Raw genomic sequence first — 19,675 nt, forward strand, 5'->3', positions numbered from 1 at the left:
GTTCACTCATATTCCCCAAGTCATTGGCCTTGATGGATCTTTGCAGACATGCTGGTTCCATCCCAATGGATTGGAATGTGGAATGTAGTGATGCAAATTGGGGTAGCCAGCTTTAGCTGCAAGCTCAAGTCACCTTTAGTCTTTGTGTTTAAAAAGTCTCTGTTTTTAAAAGTTCAATTCAGGTTTCCAGTCAGTGGATTAAAAATCATTATTTGACATAAAGCACGTTTTCATGACAGAATTAGAGAAACAATGGTAGTAAGATTTCGGAACACATTTTGAACAATTGGTGGAAATATGCTGTCCAGACTACACAACTTCATTGGGGAATTTACATAAGCAAAAACTGTTACGAAAGTATACTTTCTACCAGTAAAAAGTTGATATAAAAATTGTAACAAAAATATGACAACAGGAAAGTAAATTGAGCAGACATAAAGCGCATGCAGATCATAGACATTTTAATAAGAGGTGTTGTGGATTTTCCTCAAACTGCTTGTGTTTCAGGGAATGCACTGAGGGGAGCTTTGCAGAAACCTTAAGCGCTACCTTGACCGCCACACTTCCTCTTAGCACTGATATCAGTTTGTAACTTGAACGAGCTTTCAAAATGCTGAGTATTTTCTAAAACGCATGACAAGAAGCCGACTGCTAAGGGCGTGTCTCCTTGTCCTGTGGCCCTGACATGTCTGTTCGGAAGCTCAGCAGTTAAAGTGGATGAAAATGAAGAAATGGCATTTTTATTCAACAGGTTAAAATATAAAATGCTTGGGCTGAAGTGGTTGATGAAACCACAGCATCGCTTTTACTTCTTTTGCACTTTCAATGGAGCCAAACAAAACGATCGAGGGAACTGTCTCTTTAAACATTTTTCAAAAAAAAGCCAAAAAAGATCAACAGAAGTGATCGGGGAGGGTGGGTTGTCTCAGGATGTGACATCATAAACAGGAAAACAGGAGAGGAGCCCAGCCATTCTTGTGTAACCCTCTCCTAGCCCAGCAGTGTGTGAAATGCTGGACTGAGTCTGCAGAGAGGAAAGCACCAAACTATGGCTGTGTTAAATTGAGTCTATAACAATATAAATCCCCCACAGCTGCAGCTTCCTGTAACAACTGTGAAGATCCTGTATGCAGAAGGGAAAGAATCGCTTCTTACAGTGTATGGGGTGAGTGATGAAAGTTTCAATTCTTTTCAGACAGTCTTCATTACCAAACTTTTATTTTCTGATTTTTTAAAAAAGAACCTTTAAGTAAAAACTCTTATTCCCAACAAATGATCTGCAAACTTCAACTCTGTGAGTATCAGCTGCTGGGGATCAACTGTCCAGTGATCCGTGGTATGCAGGCTAAACAGAAAGACAGCTGTTTCAGTACATTCACACCACTGTGATGGAATTTAAACAACTTCTTTTTGCATTGTAAAGAAAAAAGGTGGGGCAAAAGTGACAACTTGCTTAAAATGGTGACAAGCTGAGAATGTCATTTTTATATGATTAAAAAAAAAGAGGTATTTCTCTGGAATAGCACAAACTGCTAAAATTGGATTTTTGCCCAAGGGCGACTCTAGACAAAACACGCTAGAGGAGACTGAATAGATAGGATCCCAAAATCAAGACTCTAAGCAATCCCTGACCTTCTACTTGAATTCAGTGATGCTTATTTTACAAAAGTGCATAAAAAATTTTATGTGCCGCAGCCGGGCATGATTTTGGCAGTGGGAGGGGGAGGCACATAAAACCACCTTCCCACCCACCCCTGAGCTCACCCCCATAACATGGACGGGTGGGCAAGGAACTTAAATCGGCAGCCTGCCTGCCATGTTGAAATAGATAATCAAGGGTCAATTAGGTTTGTTACCAAGCCAGTTGACCCTGATAATACACTGCCCATGCCATAAAACATTTGGCATGGGCAGTCGGGCTGGAGTGGGCAGCCCAATTTTTAAAAACTAATCTCTACAAAGGGTGGGAAGGAGCAGGGGAGGGGCGGGGGTTCTATCTTCAGGGACTGCTCTTTGTGGGTCGTGGGGGCGGCCCTTCTAAAATAGTACCCCCCCTTTCTCCCTAGCCGCCTGCCTCCTTAAACCCATCCGCCCCAACCCGGCTACCCTTAAGACTTGCAGTTCCGGCAACGCCCTCTAGTGTGCTCTTGCCGCTGCCAAGACTGATGGAGCTGCCAGCCAATCCGATTGGCCAGCAGCTCCTGAGGAGGGGAGTTCTTCCCTGGCAAGGGGTGGAAGTCCCACTGGCCATTGTTTAGCCCGCCTGCAGCGCATTACGGCTGCGGTGCCATGTTGGCTTTGTTTCCGGGGGTGTGGGGCTGTGTGAGACATCCACCCCCACCCCCTCCCCACCCCTCCCACCCACTCCCTGTAATATTCAGCCTTTTGCATTTGGTTGGTGAGGAGTTGTAATTGCACTGTAAAATTGAAAGTGAAAATTGACAGAATGCATTGATGGTTTTAACATCATGCTTCCTCATACATATTAGTCCTACTACTAACATCGGAAATCTAACTGCAAATTCAAAATACCTCCACAAATAGCCATGTACTTTGTTTAACACTAAGTAGGAATTAGCCAAGACAGTTAGGTTTGATCAAAGTGTTTGAAGAGACTTTTAAAGATGGGGAGAGATGTAGGAAGGTGGGGGGCCTTAAGTAGACAACTCCAGAGTCTGGGGCCATCATGACTGAAGTCTTCAGTGCCAATGGCAGAGTGGAGAGAAGGCCATGCACACTAGGCCAGAGTTGGACAACTGGTTAATGTGACTGGGACACCCGGATGGGAGAGGTGACTAGAGAGCAATGGAGATCAGTGAGAATGCCATTTTGTGTGGGCGGGCCAATTAACGCGAAAGAGCACACTGCTCCCTGAGACTAAGTGCTGTCTCAGGGAGATTAGTGACAGTGCACAGAAGTTAAAAAATAGAAAAATAAAAATATTATTAACATGTCCCCCTCATGTGACAATGTCACACGAGATGGGACATGTTAATAAAAATACAAACGCTTAAAGACAGGTAAATACCCTTTAAATCCATCCAATATGTCTCACACAATTGTGATACGTTGTGAATGAGTTACCTGGGCATTTTGATCCAAGTAACAATCACACCCCTTAGGTTAGGAAGTGGTAAAGATCGGGTTTAAAACCAGAAAATGCTGGAAGAACTCAGCAGGTCTGACGGCATCTGTGGAGAGAGAAACAGAGGCCAGAATTTTCCCGTCGGCGATTTGGGGGCGGGGCCCACTCGCCGACGGGAAAATGACGTGGAATGACATCGGGAGGAACCCCCGACGTCATCCCGTTCCCTTTATATTTTTAGGAAGTCGGGCAGACAGCGAAATCGGCTGTCCGCCCGCCGACCTGTCAATGGCCAATTAAGGCCATTGCCAAGCTAATTAAGATCATTAAAGACCCTGCCCGTCCAACCTTAAGGCTGGTGGGCAGGCCAGGAGCCCCAGTGGGCTTCTGAAAAAACATGAAACCTCATCCACTGGCGGGATGAGGTTTCATGTTCGTTTTTAAAATGTTTAATAAAGTTTATGTCGTTTTTATTAACATGTCCCATCTTGTGTGACATTGTCACATGAGGGGGACATGTTAATAATATTTTTATTTTTCTATTTTTTAACTTCTGTGCACTGTCACTAATCTCCCTGAGACAGCACTTAGTCTCAGGGAGCAGTGCGCTCTTTCGCGCGCATGCATGAAAGAACGCACTTTGACAGCTGGGGATTCCCTCCCTACCCCTGCACAGGAAGTGCATAGCGATTCCTGTCAGGCAGGCCTTATTTGGCCCGCCCACTCAAAATGGCGGCGGGCTCCGTTTTGGCGGCGGGGATCGGCTGTCTGCCCGCCGCCAAGCCGGTGGGGCCCGCCCGCCCATCAAGGGCAAAATTCTGCCCAGAGTTAACGTTTCAAGTCCGTATGACGTCTTCAGAGCGGGTAAGTGGTTATTGACAAATGTATGTGACTGTGAATCATGCAGATAAGGAGAAGAGCTTTGGTCTTTGCAACGACTAGGATTTTCAAAGGTTTTGTTGCCTGTCTGGTGCCAGGGTTGAAGATATCTCCTCACAGCTGGAGAAGAACTTGGAGTGGGAGGGGAAGGATCCAGTTGTTATGGTCCAAGTAGGAATCAATGGCAACTATAGACCCAGATTTCCTGTGGCCATTTCATCTGCTTAGCTATCTTCTGAAACAAGATAAAGAACACCTCTACATCCCTTTCCTCAAACTTTGGAAGAGCCTGCACAAATTTAAACATCTCTCCACTGGGTTTTAAATTGAAAGTGGTTGTTTCCACATCAGAACCTTCCTCCGCATCCGAGATTTCTTTTTTAACCTCCAGCTTTTTAAGATGATATTCCCTCTCCCTTTCTTTTTCTCTTTCCTCCATTGCTAAATTTCTCCCTCTGAAGATCAAGTTTTCTCATTTCCATTTCCTGTTGAAATGCTCTCTCTTTTTCCTTTTCCTTTTCTTTCTCCTCCAACTCAAGTTTTTTCATTTGCGTTCCTTGTTCGTGTTCAAGCTTCTTCATTTGTAACTAAAGTCTCACCACCTCCATCTGTGACGCACAGATTTCAGGTATCCCCTTCAATTTCAAATGCTGCGCTATTACTTCAATTATGCCTGCTTTCTTTGCCCCGACAGTTAACCTAACTACAACCTATCCGCCAATTCTGTTAACCTAACCTTAATTGCTTTTTGTAAACCAATCAGTTATATCGTCTATTCCCAGAAAAGTCTTAGCTATGGATAAAGCCATGTTTGCAGTCTCACCACTTTAAAATCTCTCAACACCAACTCGTGAGTTCAATGTTCTTCTCATACTCGTAGTCTTCAGATTCACCAACTCAAAACCAATCAAGGAATTTTAAAACTCCTGCAAGGAGCCCCCAGTTTTGTAATGATGTGGCAGGTGGAACGTGCCAGGCAGACCAAATCCACAGGGGAAACTTGGCCGTGCTATCACAACAGTTTTGCAATTTGTATTTATTACGAGAAGATTTGTGCACTGAATTATCAAGTAACGAGTCCATTGACAGCGTTAGAGATTTTAAAAATTAAATTAAAACATTTATTAACAAAAGAAAAGAATTTAAGCACATAAATGAGATTATAGTTACTTGATATTATAACAAATTACAAAATTCCTAATTAATCTGACTCCCAACTATACACCCCCTTTAAGACAACAATCCAAAATAGAGTTCAATTTAATTAGCCAATCCAGCAAGGTTACCACAGTTCCCACTCGACAGTGGGAAAGGCTACCAAAGGCTTTTTACGCAACTTTAGTTACCGGTGCAGCACTTCTTCTTCAGAGTGGCTAGTACCTCTAAAGATTTTCCATGGCCACACCCCCATATAGCCTTCCATCCTTCATTGTATATGTTTCTCTCTCTCTAATGTGTAAAATTCCATTGTCTTGGATCACATGTCTTTGGAAATTTAATTTTCCCATAATATAAAAATCCTTCAAGTCATCATTATGGTCAACATGTCTGGGAAAAATAAACATATTGCTTTGCCTCACTTAACATTACACCATCCCAAACAACCCATTTACTTATCTAAAAATGCAAATTTCATTCACCCTATCAATGGAACCTTAATCCTAGCTTATCCATCTCCATTTCAAAAGTCTAACTCTTTTGATAGGCCTGGATTTTTCCTATGGCGTATGTGCTGGGCGGGAGCAGGCAGGGGCTGGCGCGGAGCCGATTGCTGCCCGCGATGGGCTGCACACTGCCATTTTACGTGGGCGGTAGCGCTCAGCGCTATCTGTTCAGGCGTGGGGAGGAGGGAGAGTTGGGGCCAGCGCTCTTTCGCGCATGTGCACAAAAGAGCGCAGCAATCTCCCTGAGGCATGGAGCTGCCTCAGGGAGATTCAATAGGCAATAAAAAACTTCAATAAATGGTGTAAAAGTTTATTCAAACATGTCCGCTCGTGTGACTGTTTCACATGAGCTGGGACGTGTTTGTAAAGGCGGGGAAATTTATTTAATTGTTTTATAAAAGCTTCAGGAAACCTCATCCCGCCCGTGGATGAGGTTTCCTGAAAAACGCGAAGGCCGTTTGGGATTTTCGTCTGCCGGCCAACCTTAAGGTTGGATGGGCAGTGTTCTTAAATACATTAGTTACATTCTTAATGGCCTTAATAGGCCGTTGACATTTCGGCAGACGCACAGCTGACTCCGGTGGTGCCCGCCAAATGAAATATCACGATGATGCGCGATGAAATTGGGACGCAATCCTGACGCCATCGCGCGTCATTTTAAGTGTCGGCGTGTCGATCCCGCCCCCGCACGCTGATGGAAGATTCAGCCTGTAGTTTCAATCTTGTAGTCTAAGCATCTTGAGTCTAATTAAATCAGTCACACAGACAGAACCATACACACTTACGCCCATAAGCCTACAATAACGTTATGAAAAATATGATAGTTTCATCACAAATACATCATTGAATAAGGCCAAATTAGGGAAAAATGGTAAGAAGGTAAAATTATAAATGCTTTATCTGAATGCAAAAAGCACTTGTAACAGGATAGACAAATTTGAGGCACAAATAGTGATATGGCTACATAGTGGCCAAGGTTGGGAACTATATTCCAGGGTACATGATATTTTGAAAAGACAGACAAAATGGAAAAGGGAGGAGGGTTAGCCCTGATAATAAAGGTGACGTAACGACAGTAGTAAGAAAAGATCTTGGCTCAGCAGGTCAGAACGTCTAATCAGTGCGGGTGAAGATAAGAAATCACAAGTGTCAGAAAAGTACATGGTAGGCTCCTTAACAGTAGCTGTGTGGATGGACAGAATATTAATCAAACTCAGAGGAGCTTGTGACAAAGGCAATGCAATAATTGTGGGGGATTTGAATCTTCATACAGATTGGATAAATAAAATCAGCAAGAAGTAATTTGGAGAACGAGTTCAAGGCAAACATTCGCAATTGTTTTCTGGAACAATGTACATTTTGGAATCAACCAATGAAAGTTATTTTAGATCAATAATTTCTGCTCCATTTTGTCTCCTTTTCTTTGCTTGTTTCAGTTCTTTTCTTTCAGTTAGCAGCACACCTGTTCTAGGCACATCTTTTGTTTCATTCCCCATCACCATTCTCTTTGGCCCTGGAAGACTAACTCTGCTGTTGTTCAATCTGTCCTGTTTTCCACTTTATCATTGACCTTCCTTTTGTCCTTGTTCCACTCACCCCTTACTTAAAACCTATTACATCTTTAAATTTTCCCAGTTCTGATGGAAGGTCATCAACCTGAAACATTAACTCTGTTTCTGTCCACAGATACTGCCAGAACCTGCTGAGTATTTCCAGTGTTTTCTGTTTTTATTTTCGATTTCCAGCGCCCACAGTATGATTTTGATTATTTTAGATTTTCTTTTGTGTACTGAGACTGGGTAAACTCATACTAAGGGATCCTGTGGGAAAGAGTAATCATAACCTGAGGGAATTTCACACTGAGTTTGAGAGTAACATCCATAAGTCCAAAATTAGAATATTGAACTTAAGTAAAGCCAATTACATAGGTATGAGGTGAGTTTGCTAACATAGATTAGGGAACAATATGACTGTGGATGAGGAGTAGTGACATTTAAATAAATATTTTATAACTCTCAACAACTCTACATTCCACTGAGAAATAAAAACTCCACAGAAAAAGAAATTCATTTGTGCCTAACTTAAGGAAAATATTAGATTTAAAAGAAGAGGCTTATAATAGTGCGAAGAAGCATTGTAAGCCGGAGGATTGGAAGAATTTTAGATATCTGCAAAAGATGACCAAAAAATTGACAAAGAGGGAGAAAATAGAGTATGACAGTAAACAAAACAGAACTATCAAAGCAGGTTCTAAGGGCTTCTTAGAAGGAAAAAGGAAGAGAGTAAATAAAGTAAACATGGGTTCCTTGGATGCTGAGACATGAGAAATTATAATGGGAAATAAGGAAATTGCAGAGATGTTAAACAAGTATCTTATGTCTGTCTTCACAGTAGGAGGCACAAAAGATATATGAGAAATAATGGGGAGCCAAGGGGCAAATGAAAGTGAGGAAGTGAGGCTATCCAATCCCCATGACCTGATGGCCTACATCCTAGGGTTCTAAGAGAGTGGCTGCAGAAATAGTGAGTGCACTTGTCGTGATTTCCCAAAATTGTTTAGAATCTGGAATGGTCCCAGTGGATTGAGTTGGCAAATATAATACCGCTATTTAAGAAAGGAGGGTGAGGGAAAACAGGGAATTACAGATCAATTAGCCTGACATCAGTCATTGGGGAAAATGCTGGAATCCATTATTAAGGAAGTGATAAAGTGCAAATTGTAATAGAAAATTGTAATAGAGAAATCAAGTTTGACAAATCTATTAACGTTTTTTGAGGATTTAACTAGCAAGATAGATAAAAGGAATGATGTCGAATATCTGGTTTTTCATAAGATGTTCAATAAGGTGCCACACAAATGGTTGTTGCCAAGATAAGGGCACATGGAGTTGGGAAGAATATATTAACATAGACAGGGGATTGATTAAAGGACAGAAAACAGACAGTAGGAATAAACGAGACATTTTCAGGCTGGCAGGCTAGTGGGGTGCTGCAAGAATAGTTTGAGGTCTCAGCTATTAACTATCTATACTAACGATTTAGATGAAGGCACAGAGTGTAATGTATCCAAGTTTGCTGATGATTCAAAGCTAGGTTGGAAAGGAAGCTGTAAGGAGGACAGCTGCAAAGAGATATAGACAGGTTAAGCAAATGGACAAGAAGGCGGCAGATGGAGCATAATGTGAACAAACATTAGGTAATTGTGGAAAATTGTCCATGTATGTCCAGTCCACAAAAAGCAGGACAAATCCGACCTGGCCAATTACTACTGCCCCATCAGTCTACTCTCAATCATCAGCAAAATGATGACAGCTGTCATTGGCAATGCTATCAAGTGGCACTCACTCAGCAATGACATGCTCACCAATGCTCACTTTGGTTTCTGTCAAGGCCACTTGGGTCCTGACTTTGTTACAGCCTTGAACCAAACATGGACAAAAGAGCTGAACTCAAATGGTGAAGTGGGAGTGACTGCCTTTGACATCAAGGCAGCATTTGACCAAGTGTGGCATCGAAGAATTCTTGTAAATTTGAAGTTAATGGGAATCAGGGGGAAAGCTCTCCACTGGTTGGAGTCATACCTAGCACAAATGAAGATGGTTGTGGTTGTTGGAGGCCAATCATCTCAAGCCCTCAGGAAGTCACAACAGGAGTTCTTCAGGGTAGTGCCCTAGGCCCAACTATCTGCAGCTGCTTCACCAATCACTTGCCATCCATTATAAGGTCAGAAACAGGGATGTTTGTTGATGATTAAACAGTGTTCAGTACCATTCGCCACTCCTCAGATACTGAAGCAGACCTTGTCCATTTGCAGCAAGAACTGGACAACATTCAGGCTTGAGCTGATAAGTGGCAAGTAACATTTCCACCACACAAGTGCCAAGTGATGACAATATCCAACAAGAGAGAATCTAACCATCTCTCTTTGATGTTCAAGGGTGTTACCATCACTGAATCCTCCTCCATCAACAGAAACTGAACTGGACCAGTCATATAAATATAGTGGCTATAAGAGCAGGTCAGAGGCTGTAGATTCTGTGGCGCGTAACTCAACTCCTTACCCTCCAAAGCCTGTCCAATATGTGGAAGGCACAAGTCAGAAGTGTGACAGAATACTCTCCACTTGCCTGGATTAGTCTGTGTTTCCAACAATACTCAAGAAGCTCAAAACTATCCAAGACAAAGTAGTCTGCTTGATTGTCACCCCATTCAGCACCATAAACATTCACTCCCTCCACTACTGAATCACAGTGGCAGCTCTATCATATACAAGATGCACTTCAGCAACTTGCCAGGACTCTTTCAGTTGCATTTTTCAAAATCATGACCTCTATAACCTTGAAGGACAAGGGCAGCAGATGCATGGGAACATCACCATCTGCATGTTTCCCGCCAAGCCATACACTATCTTGACTTGGAAATATATCGCCGCTCCTTCATTGTCGCTGAGTTAAAATCCTGGACTCCCTTCCTAACAGCACTGTGGGTGTATCAGATGGACTGCAGTGGTTCAAGAAGGCAGCTGATTACCTCTAGCTTCTCAAGGGAAATTAGGGAAGGACAACAAATGCTGACGACGCTCACATCCCATGAAAGAATAAAAAAAGGATTTCAGTGTTCTTGTACAAAAAAAAAACCAAAGAAAGTTAACATGCAAGTACAGCAAGCCTTTAGGAAGGAAAATGAAATGTTGGCCTTTATTGAAAGGGGATTGTAATACAAGAGTAAGGAAGATTTGCTGCAATTATAGGGCTTTGGTGAGAACGCACCTAGTTTCTGTACCTACGGAAGAATATACATAGAGGGGGTGCAACGAAGGTTCACTAGATTGATTCCTGGGAAGAGAGCGTTATCCTACGAGGTGAGATTGAGTGGCCTGGGTCTATACTACCAGAATGAGAGGTGATCACAGGATAGATGTTGAGTGGCTGTTTCTTCTGGCTGTAGCGTGTGGAACTATGAAGCATATTCACAGGATTAGGGGACGTCCATTTTGGACTGAGATAAGGAGAAATTTCTTCACTCAAATTTGTGAATCTTTGAAATTCTCTACCCCAGAGGACCGTGACTGATAATTCATTGAGTATATTCAAGGCTGAGATCTATAGATTTTTAGACTCTAATGGAATCAAAGGATATGAGGATCAGGCAGGAAAATGGAGTTGAGATTGAGGATCAGCCATGATCTTATTAAACGGTGGAACATCCCCGAGTGACCGTATAACCAACTCCTGCTCCTATTTCTTATGTTCTTATGTTTACCCCGACCCGAAACTAGGGGCAGTGTTTTCCCGTCAACAAGTGGGGGGTTGGGGCCTGCTCGCCGACGTATAAAATTATGCGCGGAAGTCAGGCGGAAGACCCAATGTCACCGCACGTCATTCAGATATTCAGTTCAGTGGGCGCACAACTGACTCAGCTGTGCGCCCGTCGAACTGTCAAAGGCCTATTAAGGCCAGTTAAAAGGTAATTAACTGAGCTGCCCATCCAACCTTAAGGTTGACGGGCAAGGCGGCCTTTGCATTTTTCATGAAACCTCATCCACGGGCAGGATGAGGTTTCATGAAGAGTTTATTATTTAAATAAAAATTTTTGAAATAAATAATGGACATGTCCCAGCTCATGTGACAGTTTCACATGAGTGGACATGTCCTTAAAATTTTTTCCCACTTTTATTCAAATTTCCATAACTTAAACAAATATCCCTGAGGCACCTCTGTGCCTCGGAGATCTCTGCACTCTTTCGCGTGCATGTGCAAAAGAGCGTAGGGAACCACTCAGGGAACCCCCCCCCACCCCCCGACCCCGCCTGCTTGGCGCTTCCGAACGTGCATTACAATGGGCAGGCCTTAATTGGCCCACCCACGTAAAACAGCGGCGCGGACCCGATTGGGGGCGCCGATTGGGTTTGCGCCTGCCCCCGCACAACCCTCCCCCCCCCCCGATGGGGGGAAATTTCTGGCCTGAGAAAGACAAAAAAAACAGATAAACCCCAGACCAACTGTGCAAAAAAAAATAAATTCTTCCCCAACCTATCTATGGCCAAGACCAAACTAGCCCAAGAGATCACTCTGGCCTTGAATTTCCTGAAGTGCCAACCATTTGTAAGAGGTGTTGTCTCCCCTAACCAAAATTATGCCCAACTCCCGCCTGAAGGAATAAGACAAGTGATAAATGAGTAGGCTGGAACTCAGGGTAGGATGTCGACAATGGAATAGGAAGTTAATGTTAAATTTACATAGAACCTTGGTTAAAGATACTGGGCCGAGTTTTACACTCTGAGATTGGGAGTGTTTCCCGCTGTGTGGAGCGTATTATGGAGCATGATGATGTCAAGCACCCTTTATGACATCATCACGCAGTTTCCGATGACATGGCACGTGGGCGGGTCATAAAGTCGGGAGCCCGCCCGCGTTATTTAAGTATCAATTTAAAAAGCAATTCAGCTACTTAACTACCCATCCCACTGCAATAATACGGCTAGAAGGCAATAACACACCTTCAGGGCAAGATTTATGACAGGTGGGGAATCCATTTTCTTTATGCGCAAACTTGTCTGGGCAGATTTTAAAACTGCAGCTGAGACCACAGTCTCAGATTTGCAGCTCAAACTCAATTGATTGCAGGGACTGCTCATTTGAGTGGACAGATGAACCTTTTGGATATTGTTCACATGGAGAACTCTCCTCTGATTCAGGGGGCTCTTCTGAAGGAATATTTTCCTGTCCATTACCCAGGGCTGAGGGGTGAAAAGTGTCTGAGGCAGATGGGGATTGTTGCCAGTTGGAGACACAACCTCCAGTGAGGAGGAGAGAAGGATTGGGATTGGGGGGAGGAGGATAGAGAGAAGAAGGGAACACCTGGGGGGCTCAGGATGCTGTGGTTCCTCAGGAAGGGGAGCAACGCCAGACCCTGAAGATCAGGAGGAACTTAGAAACCCTCAATGGACTTATGCTGCCCCAAGGGAATGCAGGCTGAGATTTACCTATCTGCGACTGACCTCATGAGGTCATTGAGCCTTTTGTGGCACTGGAACCAAGCCCTCCTCACCACGTCAACACTGTTGACCTCGTTGGCCACCTCCTCAAATGCAGCACTAGTCCGCCTGGGTTTCCTCCTCTTCCCAGCACTGGGCATGAGCTGATCACATTTATAATGTACAGCACTCAGGAAGGCAGCAAGGGTGGCCTCATTGAATCTGGGGGCAACTTTGCCCCTTCTAGAATGTCTCTCCCCTTGCCCCGATGGGGCAGACATCTACGTTTGGAAAAATGCGTTAAAAGTACGGCTATTCAATGCCAAAAGGTGGGAGACTTGCTGATTTTTAAAACTTCTGCCACCTATGAAGATTGACATAGTTGGCAGAGATCAGCTAAAATTTAAAATAAAAACAGGAAATTCTGGAAAAACTGAGCAGGTGTGGCAGAATCTGTGGAGAGAGAAACAGAGTTAACGTTTCAAAACCGTATGACTCTTCCGCAGAGCTGAAGAGAGGTAGAAATGTGATGGATTTTCATCACATTGTTGAAGAGAGGCGGTGGAGCAGGTGGAACAAATTAGAAGACCAGGGATAGGTGGGAGCTCAGGAGAGATTTGGCAAAGAAGTCATGGACACAAGACAAAGAGACAAAGAGAGCGGTAATGATAGTGTTAAAGACTAAGGCAGGTGCTAATGGTGGCACAAAGGAAAAGTAGTGGAATGTGTTACTAACAGAACAAGGGTCAGCGCTCTTTGAAAGCAAAACATAAGAACAAGTTACAGTCTGGCCCTGTGGGGGGAGGAGTTGGGAAAAAAAACATCAAAATGTAGGACAGGGTTCATGGTCTGAAGTTGTGATTTCAATGTTAAATCCAGGAAGCTGTAAAGTGTCTAATCAGAAGACGAGGTGCTGTTCCTTCAGTTTGTGTTAGGGAACTGGAGGAACAGTGCCTCATCTTTGCATTAGGCACTTTACAGCCTTCTGGACTTACCCTTGTTCTGTTAGTAAGACATTCAGCTATCTTACCTTTATGCCACCATTAGCACCTGCCTTAGTCTTTACACTATCATTACCACTCTCTTTGTCTTGTGTCCATGGCATCTTTGTCAAATCTCTCCTGAGTTCCCACCTATCCCTGACCTTTTATTTTGCTCCATGTGCTCCACACCCTCTCTTCAACAGTATAAAACCCACAACATTTCTACCTCCCATCGGCTCTGAAAGAGTCATATGGAGCTGAAACATAACTCAGTTTCTCTCTCCACAGATTCTGCCAGACCTCCTGAGTTTTCCCAGCATTTTCTGTTTTTATTTCGGATTTCCATCATCCATAGTATTTTGCTTTTATCTTAGCTAAAATTAAAATGGACTTACCTGGCCAGACTGGAAAATCTTCACTATGTATAATAGAAGTACTCGATTGATCGTCTGATACACCTCCTGATGCTTTCCTGCGATAGGGGCACTTTAAAGTGCTGGCCGTTACCTTGTCCTGGGTCACGCTCTGCAGCCTCGGAGACCGGACATCCCACCCCCCAGCACTCATTTGTGGGGGGATACTGGTCTGTAACCTGCCCTTGCCGCTAATTGGTGGCAATTATTGTATTATCAGGCCCGCACCAAAGGTGGGCCCAGAAGTCAGAACACCGCCGACTTCTGGGTGCGGAATCTGCCCTCGGCATGCGACTGTGTTATTCAGCTCACTGGGTGCAGTCCTGGTCTCCATACTACAAAATGGATATTGAAGCATGAGAGAAAGTTCAGAAAAAAACTTGCAAGGATGTTCCCAGAGTCAAGAGAATAGAAATATTAGGAATGATTGAGTAGGCTAGTGCTTTTTTCTGGGAAAGTTAAAACTAAGAGAAGACCTGATAGACGTCTTTAAAATTATGAAGAATTCCAATAGGCTGAATGTGAAGGAATTGCTTTCACTTGTGGGTGAGTCCAGAAAAAGGAAACATAAATATACAATGGACAGTAAAAGGTCAAATCAAGAATTTAGGGGGAATTTCTTTACATAAAGGGTGGTGAGAATGTGGAACGTGTTATTAGGTGGTGTGCTTGAAGCAGATAGCAATGATACATTTAAGGGAAAGCTTGATGTATACTTAAGGACGAAGGGAATTGCAGGATATAGGGGTAGACTGGGGAAAGGCAGTTAGAATGGGAGGAGGCTTGTGTTTAGTATAAACATTGGCATGATCAATTGGGCTGAGAGGCCTGATTCTGTGCAATAACACATTTAACTTGTTATTGTAACAAAATAATTTAGGCTTTATATAAGTGCTAGATGTTGGGATTGTGTCAGTATTCTTATGTTAGTTCAGTTTTAGCAAATGACTTCTAGGTGAAGTTGCAAATACTTCTGCAGTGCAGTTTGATATTTTTATCTTTGTATGTGAAATCGATAAACTTGAAGTTCAAATTAATTCAAATTTTATGCATAATATACTTAACAAATCAAATATATTCTGTGAGTACAACATACCATGAGGACATGGTGATAGATTTTGAAGCTCTTAACAGGTGATCGGGGGATGGGTGGCAGTAGCGATCGAAGGGGAGGAGGTCAAGGTTGCAATTGAAGGGGACACAGGAGGTCAAATGGTGGCTGACAGCCGCCTGTGGTTTTAATGTGGGGTCCAGGAGCATTCCTGTTCCTCCCAGGTCCACAATCAGGTAAGTTTTCTTTAAAAAAACTTAACTTTTTGGTGGCAGCCTGCAGTGGTCTCTTTAAAGACAGCTGGGATGTTGCATGTACACCTGTTTTTCCTGAATCTAGTCAGTGCTGGCTGCTTCAGGGTAAACCAATATTACAGAAGGAGCCTCAGATAGGCACTGGGCTTCCTATATGGCCCTGAACACCTTATTTTGTCTACATTAATATGGTGGGAGCTGTAGCTTCAGCATGTGCTTCTGGCCTACTATACTGGAGTTTTAGGCACTCATTTAGCACCTGGAAAATAAGGCCCTTGAGAATGCCAGGGTTTTGCATTAAAGACACTTTTAAAAAAAAAAAATTTCATATTCTAAATAAGTACCAAATTATTGAATAAATTGTTAATGAAATGTAACTTCTTAACATTGTTTAAAAACGAATTTGACCATAACTTCTCTAAGTCAACCAACCTGCTATGTAGACTTTTGACAGAACTGTACCAGTCGAAATATGCATGTCAGTTACAAAAAGTTCACACAGAATAATTTTCATATTGATGATGCAGTTGGTTTATTTAAGTTTGGAGATCTTCTAATTCCTACTCTGCATTCATTTAAAACAGAAGCCAAAACTACGGGTTGATTTACTGTTGCGTTCTTCTGATTAGCAAAAACATACCAATCATACATAAGGATTGGTAAAGAAATTTATTTGAAGATAAGACTTTTTACATACAATTGTAACCGGAAGGCTATGTGGACATGCCTGACCTGTACAATTGCTGCTCTGTTCTGTCTACCGGTTACATGGAATTATAAATCGTATCATGTCTCATGGTGGAATTTCTTCACACTGAGGGTTGTGAATCTTTGGAATTCTCTACCCCACAGGGTTGTGGATGCTCCATCGTTGAATATATTTAAGGCTGGGATAGACAGATTTTTGATTTCTCGGGGAATCATGGGATATGGGGAGCGGGAAAGATATTGGAGCTGGTTCTCCAAAACTCTTATTTCTCTGCCATGCATTTATTATACATTAAATATCTTAAGCGCTGGCATACTTTCTGTCAGCTTTTCCACTCCAAATACAAAAGCAAACTTGTCACACTGTACTTACACCCTCCTCTCCAGCTGCAGCACTGTCGCACCTCAGTTTGGTACATCAAGCTCCTTGAGACCTGTTTGCTTCCCAAATTGCCACAAGTTTTCCTTGGCTTTATAAATAATTCTGTAAACTTGAAGTATTTTTTCAAAAGAAGGACACCCTGTTTGAATTTCAAATGAAGACTGAATTCCACCTGCCGCCTAGACCAATTATCACCAGCTTCTAAACCTAGTTCACCTGTAGACTACACTACAGAGTGACTCCACATCTGGAACATCCTGGGAGATTGTCTAGTTTATACAATCAAAAGGGCAGGTGCCTCATTCACTTTCTAATTGACAGTAAGAAATGAATGTTCTCTTTCGAGAAGAGCCTTCACAGAATTTAATATATTTTACTTTTACCTTAGGATTACACATTGTGAGTGTAATCCTGATATAATGGAAGCTTTAATGTAAGGTGGTGTACCAATCAATTGGGTATCTTGATAAAATTACCAAAATCTGCCTTATTAAACAATAAATGCTTCCTTTTTTACAGAATACTCAGATTGCTGCAGTAAATTGTGGAGAATAAACTACCATTGAGATACCTGAAGTTCTTAAATACTATCAACTTAAATCAAGAAAAAGACCCCTTTTTATCTTGAATCTTGTTTAAAGGAGAGACGGACGCATCTTGAAAGATGGCCCTTTGCCTGAAGCAAGTCTTTAATAAAGACAGGACTTTTCGACCCCGAAAGAAGTTTCAGCCGGGAACCCAACGCTTCGAGTTGTACAAAAAAGCGCAGGCCTCACTTAAATCTGGTGTCGATCTCAAGACTGTGGTTCAGCTTCCCGCAGGGGAAGGCCTTAATGATTGGATTGCAGTCAACACAGTAGATTTCTTCAACCGCATTAACCTCATCTATGGTACCATTTGTGAGTACTGCACCGAAAGGAGCTGTCCCGTCATGTCAGGTGGGCTGAAGTATGAATACAGGTGGCAGGATGAGCACAAGTATAAGAAGCCAACCAAAGTAACTGCTCCGCAGTATATGAATTTGCTGATGGATTGGATTGAAGCCCTGATCAATAACGAGGACAACTTCCCCACTCGAGTTGGTAAGATTTCTAAGAGAAAAATAAGAATTCGTGATTGGAGGGATTAAAGGTGATTATGAGCCAAACATTAGCATTTTCAGAATTAGCTAAATGTTAAATAAGAAGTATAATGCGGAATGTTCAAAAGCCATTGAAATAGAACTGCTGCTAGATTTCTCGAGGTTACTGTTTAGAGTATGAACTTGGTGAAAATGATGCATTTTTGCCTGCGCTTTAGTTCAGTTGTTGCCTTTTTTAAAAAAAAGTGTGCGCATGTAAAGTCTCGTAAAGCTTGACTGATAAAAAGGGGGAGACTTTCAATTGACGGTCACCTGTTTCTCGCCTGATAAGCGTTTGACCAGCAGATGATTACCTGGTGGGGACCTCGTGCACTCGTTTGCCCACCTGAACAAAGTTTCAAATAGGTCTCCAAGTGGGCACATGGTACCTCTGTCCAAAACACACAGAAGGACAGATGCAAATTGGGTTTGGGTCCCAACTGAAAATTATAAGGAGAAATACAGGAAGCATGCTGCTTCATCCTAATGTTTAGAGGCCTAAGCAGTGGTCCTTTTGGAGGTAGCCTCTCCCAATAGGTAAGATTTTTTGTGTTTTTCTAAAGATTTTTGCGGGGCCAGGAAGAGCAGGAGTGTCGTCAAGCTGATATCGGGCACCCATTAAGTACCATTACTTAAATATTTTAATTACCGGTTTGAACACTGCTGATGCACTCTGCATGACTACATAGCGGGCGGCAACTTTTGCCATGGAACAGGGGCCACACCACAGTTTGGGCACTTAGATGCCAATGAATTTCGAAGCTTTATTGTTTTTATGAAACAGTAGAATGTACTTCAAGGGCATTTGATTACAAATTTAAAAATAGGTTACTTTAACTCCACAGAACTCATTGATGAGGTCACATTGAAATATGAATTTCACTGAAACAGATAGCACTGTTAATCAAGGGTGGCATTTGTGCAATAGTTAGAGGTGACCTTGGTACAGGAGATCAGGATGTAGAACCAGTCTGGATGGAGATGAGGAATAGTCGGGGAAAAAGTTACTAGTGGGAGTGGTCTACAAGCCCCCTAACAGTAACCACAATGTTGGACAAATATACAAGAAGAAATATTGTGTGCTTATGATAAAGGGACAGCAATAATTATGGATGGCTTTAATCTACACACAAACTGGAAAAATTAGATTGGCCATAGTAGCCTGGATGAGAAGTTCATAGAATGCTTTCGAGATAGATTCTTAGGCACATTTTGGAACCAACTAGAGAGCCGGTTATATTAGACTTGGTATCGTGTAATGTGACAGGATTAATTAAAGTAGCCGAGTAAAGGAATCCCTAGGTAGCAGCGACTACAATGTGATTGAATTTTACATTCAGTAAGTAAAAGAGTGGGTCTAAGACTAGTATTTTAAACATAAATAAGGGCAACTATCTGGGCATGAAAAGTGAGCTAGCTGAAGTTAACTGGGATATTATGCTTGGGGATAGATCAATAGAGAAGCAGCGGCAGATACTTAAGGGGATATTTCAGAGTATTCAGAAAAAGTATATTCCTACTACAAAGAAAAAGTCAAAAGGGAGGACCCACCACTCATTAGGGAAGAAGTTAGGGAAAGCATCAAACTTAAGGAAAAAACATGTAATTCCACCAAGATGAGTGGCAGGTCAGACAATTGGTCAGAATATAAAGAATGGCAGAGAATTACTAAAAGGTTAATCAGGAGAAAGAAATTAGAGTATGAGAGGAAGCTAGCTAGAAATGTAAAAATGGATAGTAAGTGTTTCTACAGATTTTTAAACAAGAGAGTAAGTAAAGTGAGTGTTGGTCCTCTAGAAAGTGAGAATGAGGAGTTAATAATAGATAATAAGGAAATGGCTGATGAAATGAACAAATATTTTGCTTCTGCCTTCACTATAAAGGATACAAAAAACATTCCAATAATTGCTGTAAATCAGGAGGTGGAGGAGAGAGTGGAACTTGGTGAAATTACAGTCACTAGGGAAGTGACACTGAGCAAACTGATGAGCTGCAGTTTGACACATCTCCCAATCCAGAAGGACTTCATCCTAGGGTAATCGGGAAGAGTCAGCATAGTTTTGTAAAGGGAAATCATTTTTAACCAATTTATTATAGTTCTTTGTAAGAGTAACATGTGCTGTTGATAAAGGGGAACCTGTAGACATGCTGTACTTGGAT

At 42.3% G+C, this 19,675-nt stretch overlaps 1 protein-coding gene across 1 annotated transcript in view; it reads left to right on the forward strand.

Moving 5' to 3' along the window:
* The first annotated feature begins 940 nt into the window (after positions 1-940).
* The window catches only part of LOC144692275 (MOB kinase activator 3C-like), a 70,951-nt gene continuing 52,216 nt past the window's right edge, over positions 941-19,675 (forward strand). Inside the window, exons 1-2 of the mRNA XM_078560899.1 lie at positions 941-1,165; positions 16,915-17,477. Of these exons, the coding sequence (XP_078417025.1) occupies positions 17,060-17,477 (418 nt within the window). The 5' untranslated portion in view covers positions 941-1,165; positions 16,915-17,059. The remainder of the gene's footprint in view (positions 1,166-16,914; positions 17,478-19,675) is intronic.

This window comes from Cetorhinus maximus, chromosome 17 (assembly GCF_964194155.1).
Source record: "Cetorhinus maximus chromosome 17, sCetMax3.hap1.1, whole genome shotgun sequence".
Lineage (NCBI taxonomy): Eukaryota > Metazoa > Chordata > Chondrichthyes > Lamniformes > Cetorhinidae > Cetorhinus > Cetorhinus maximus.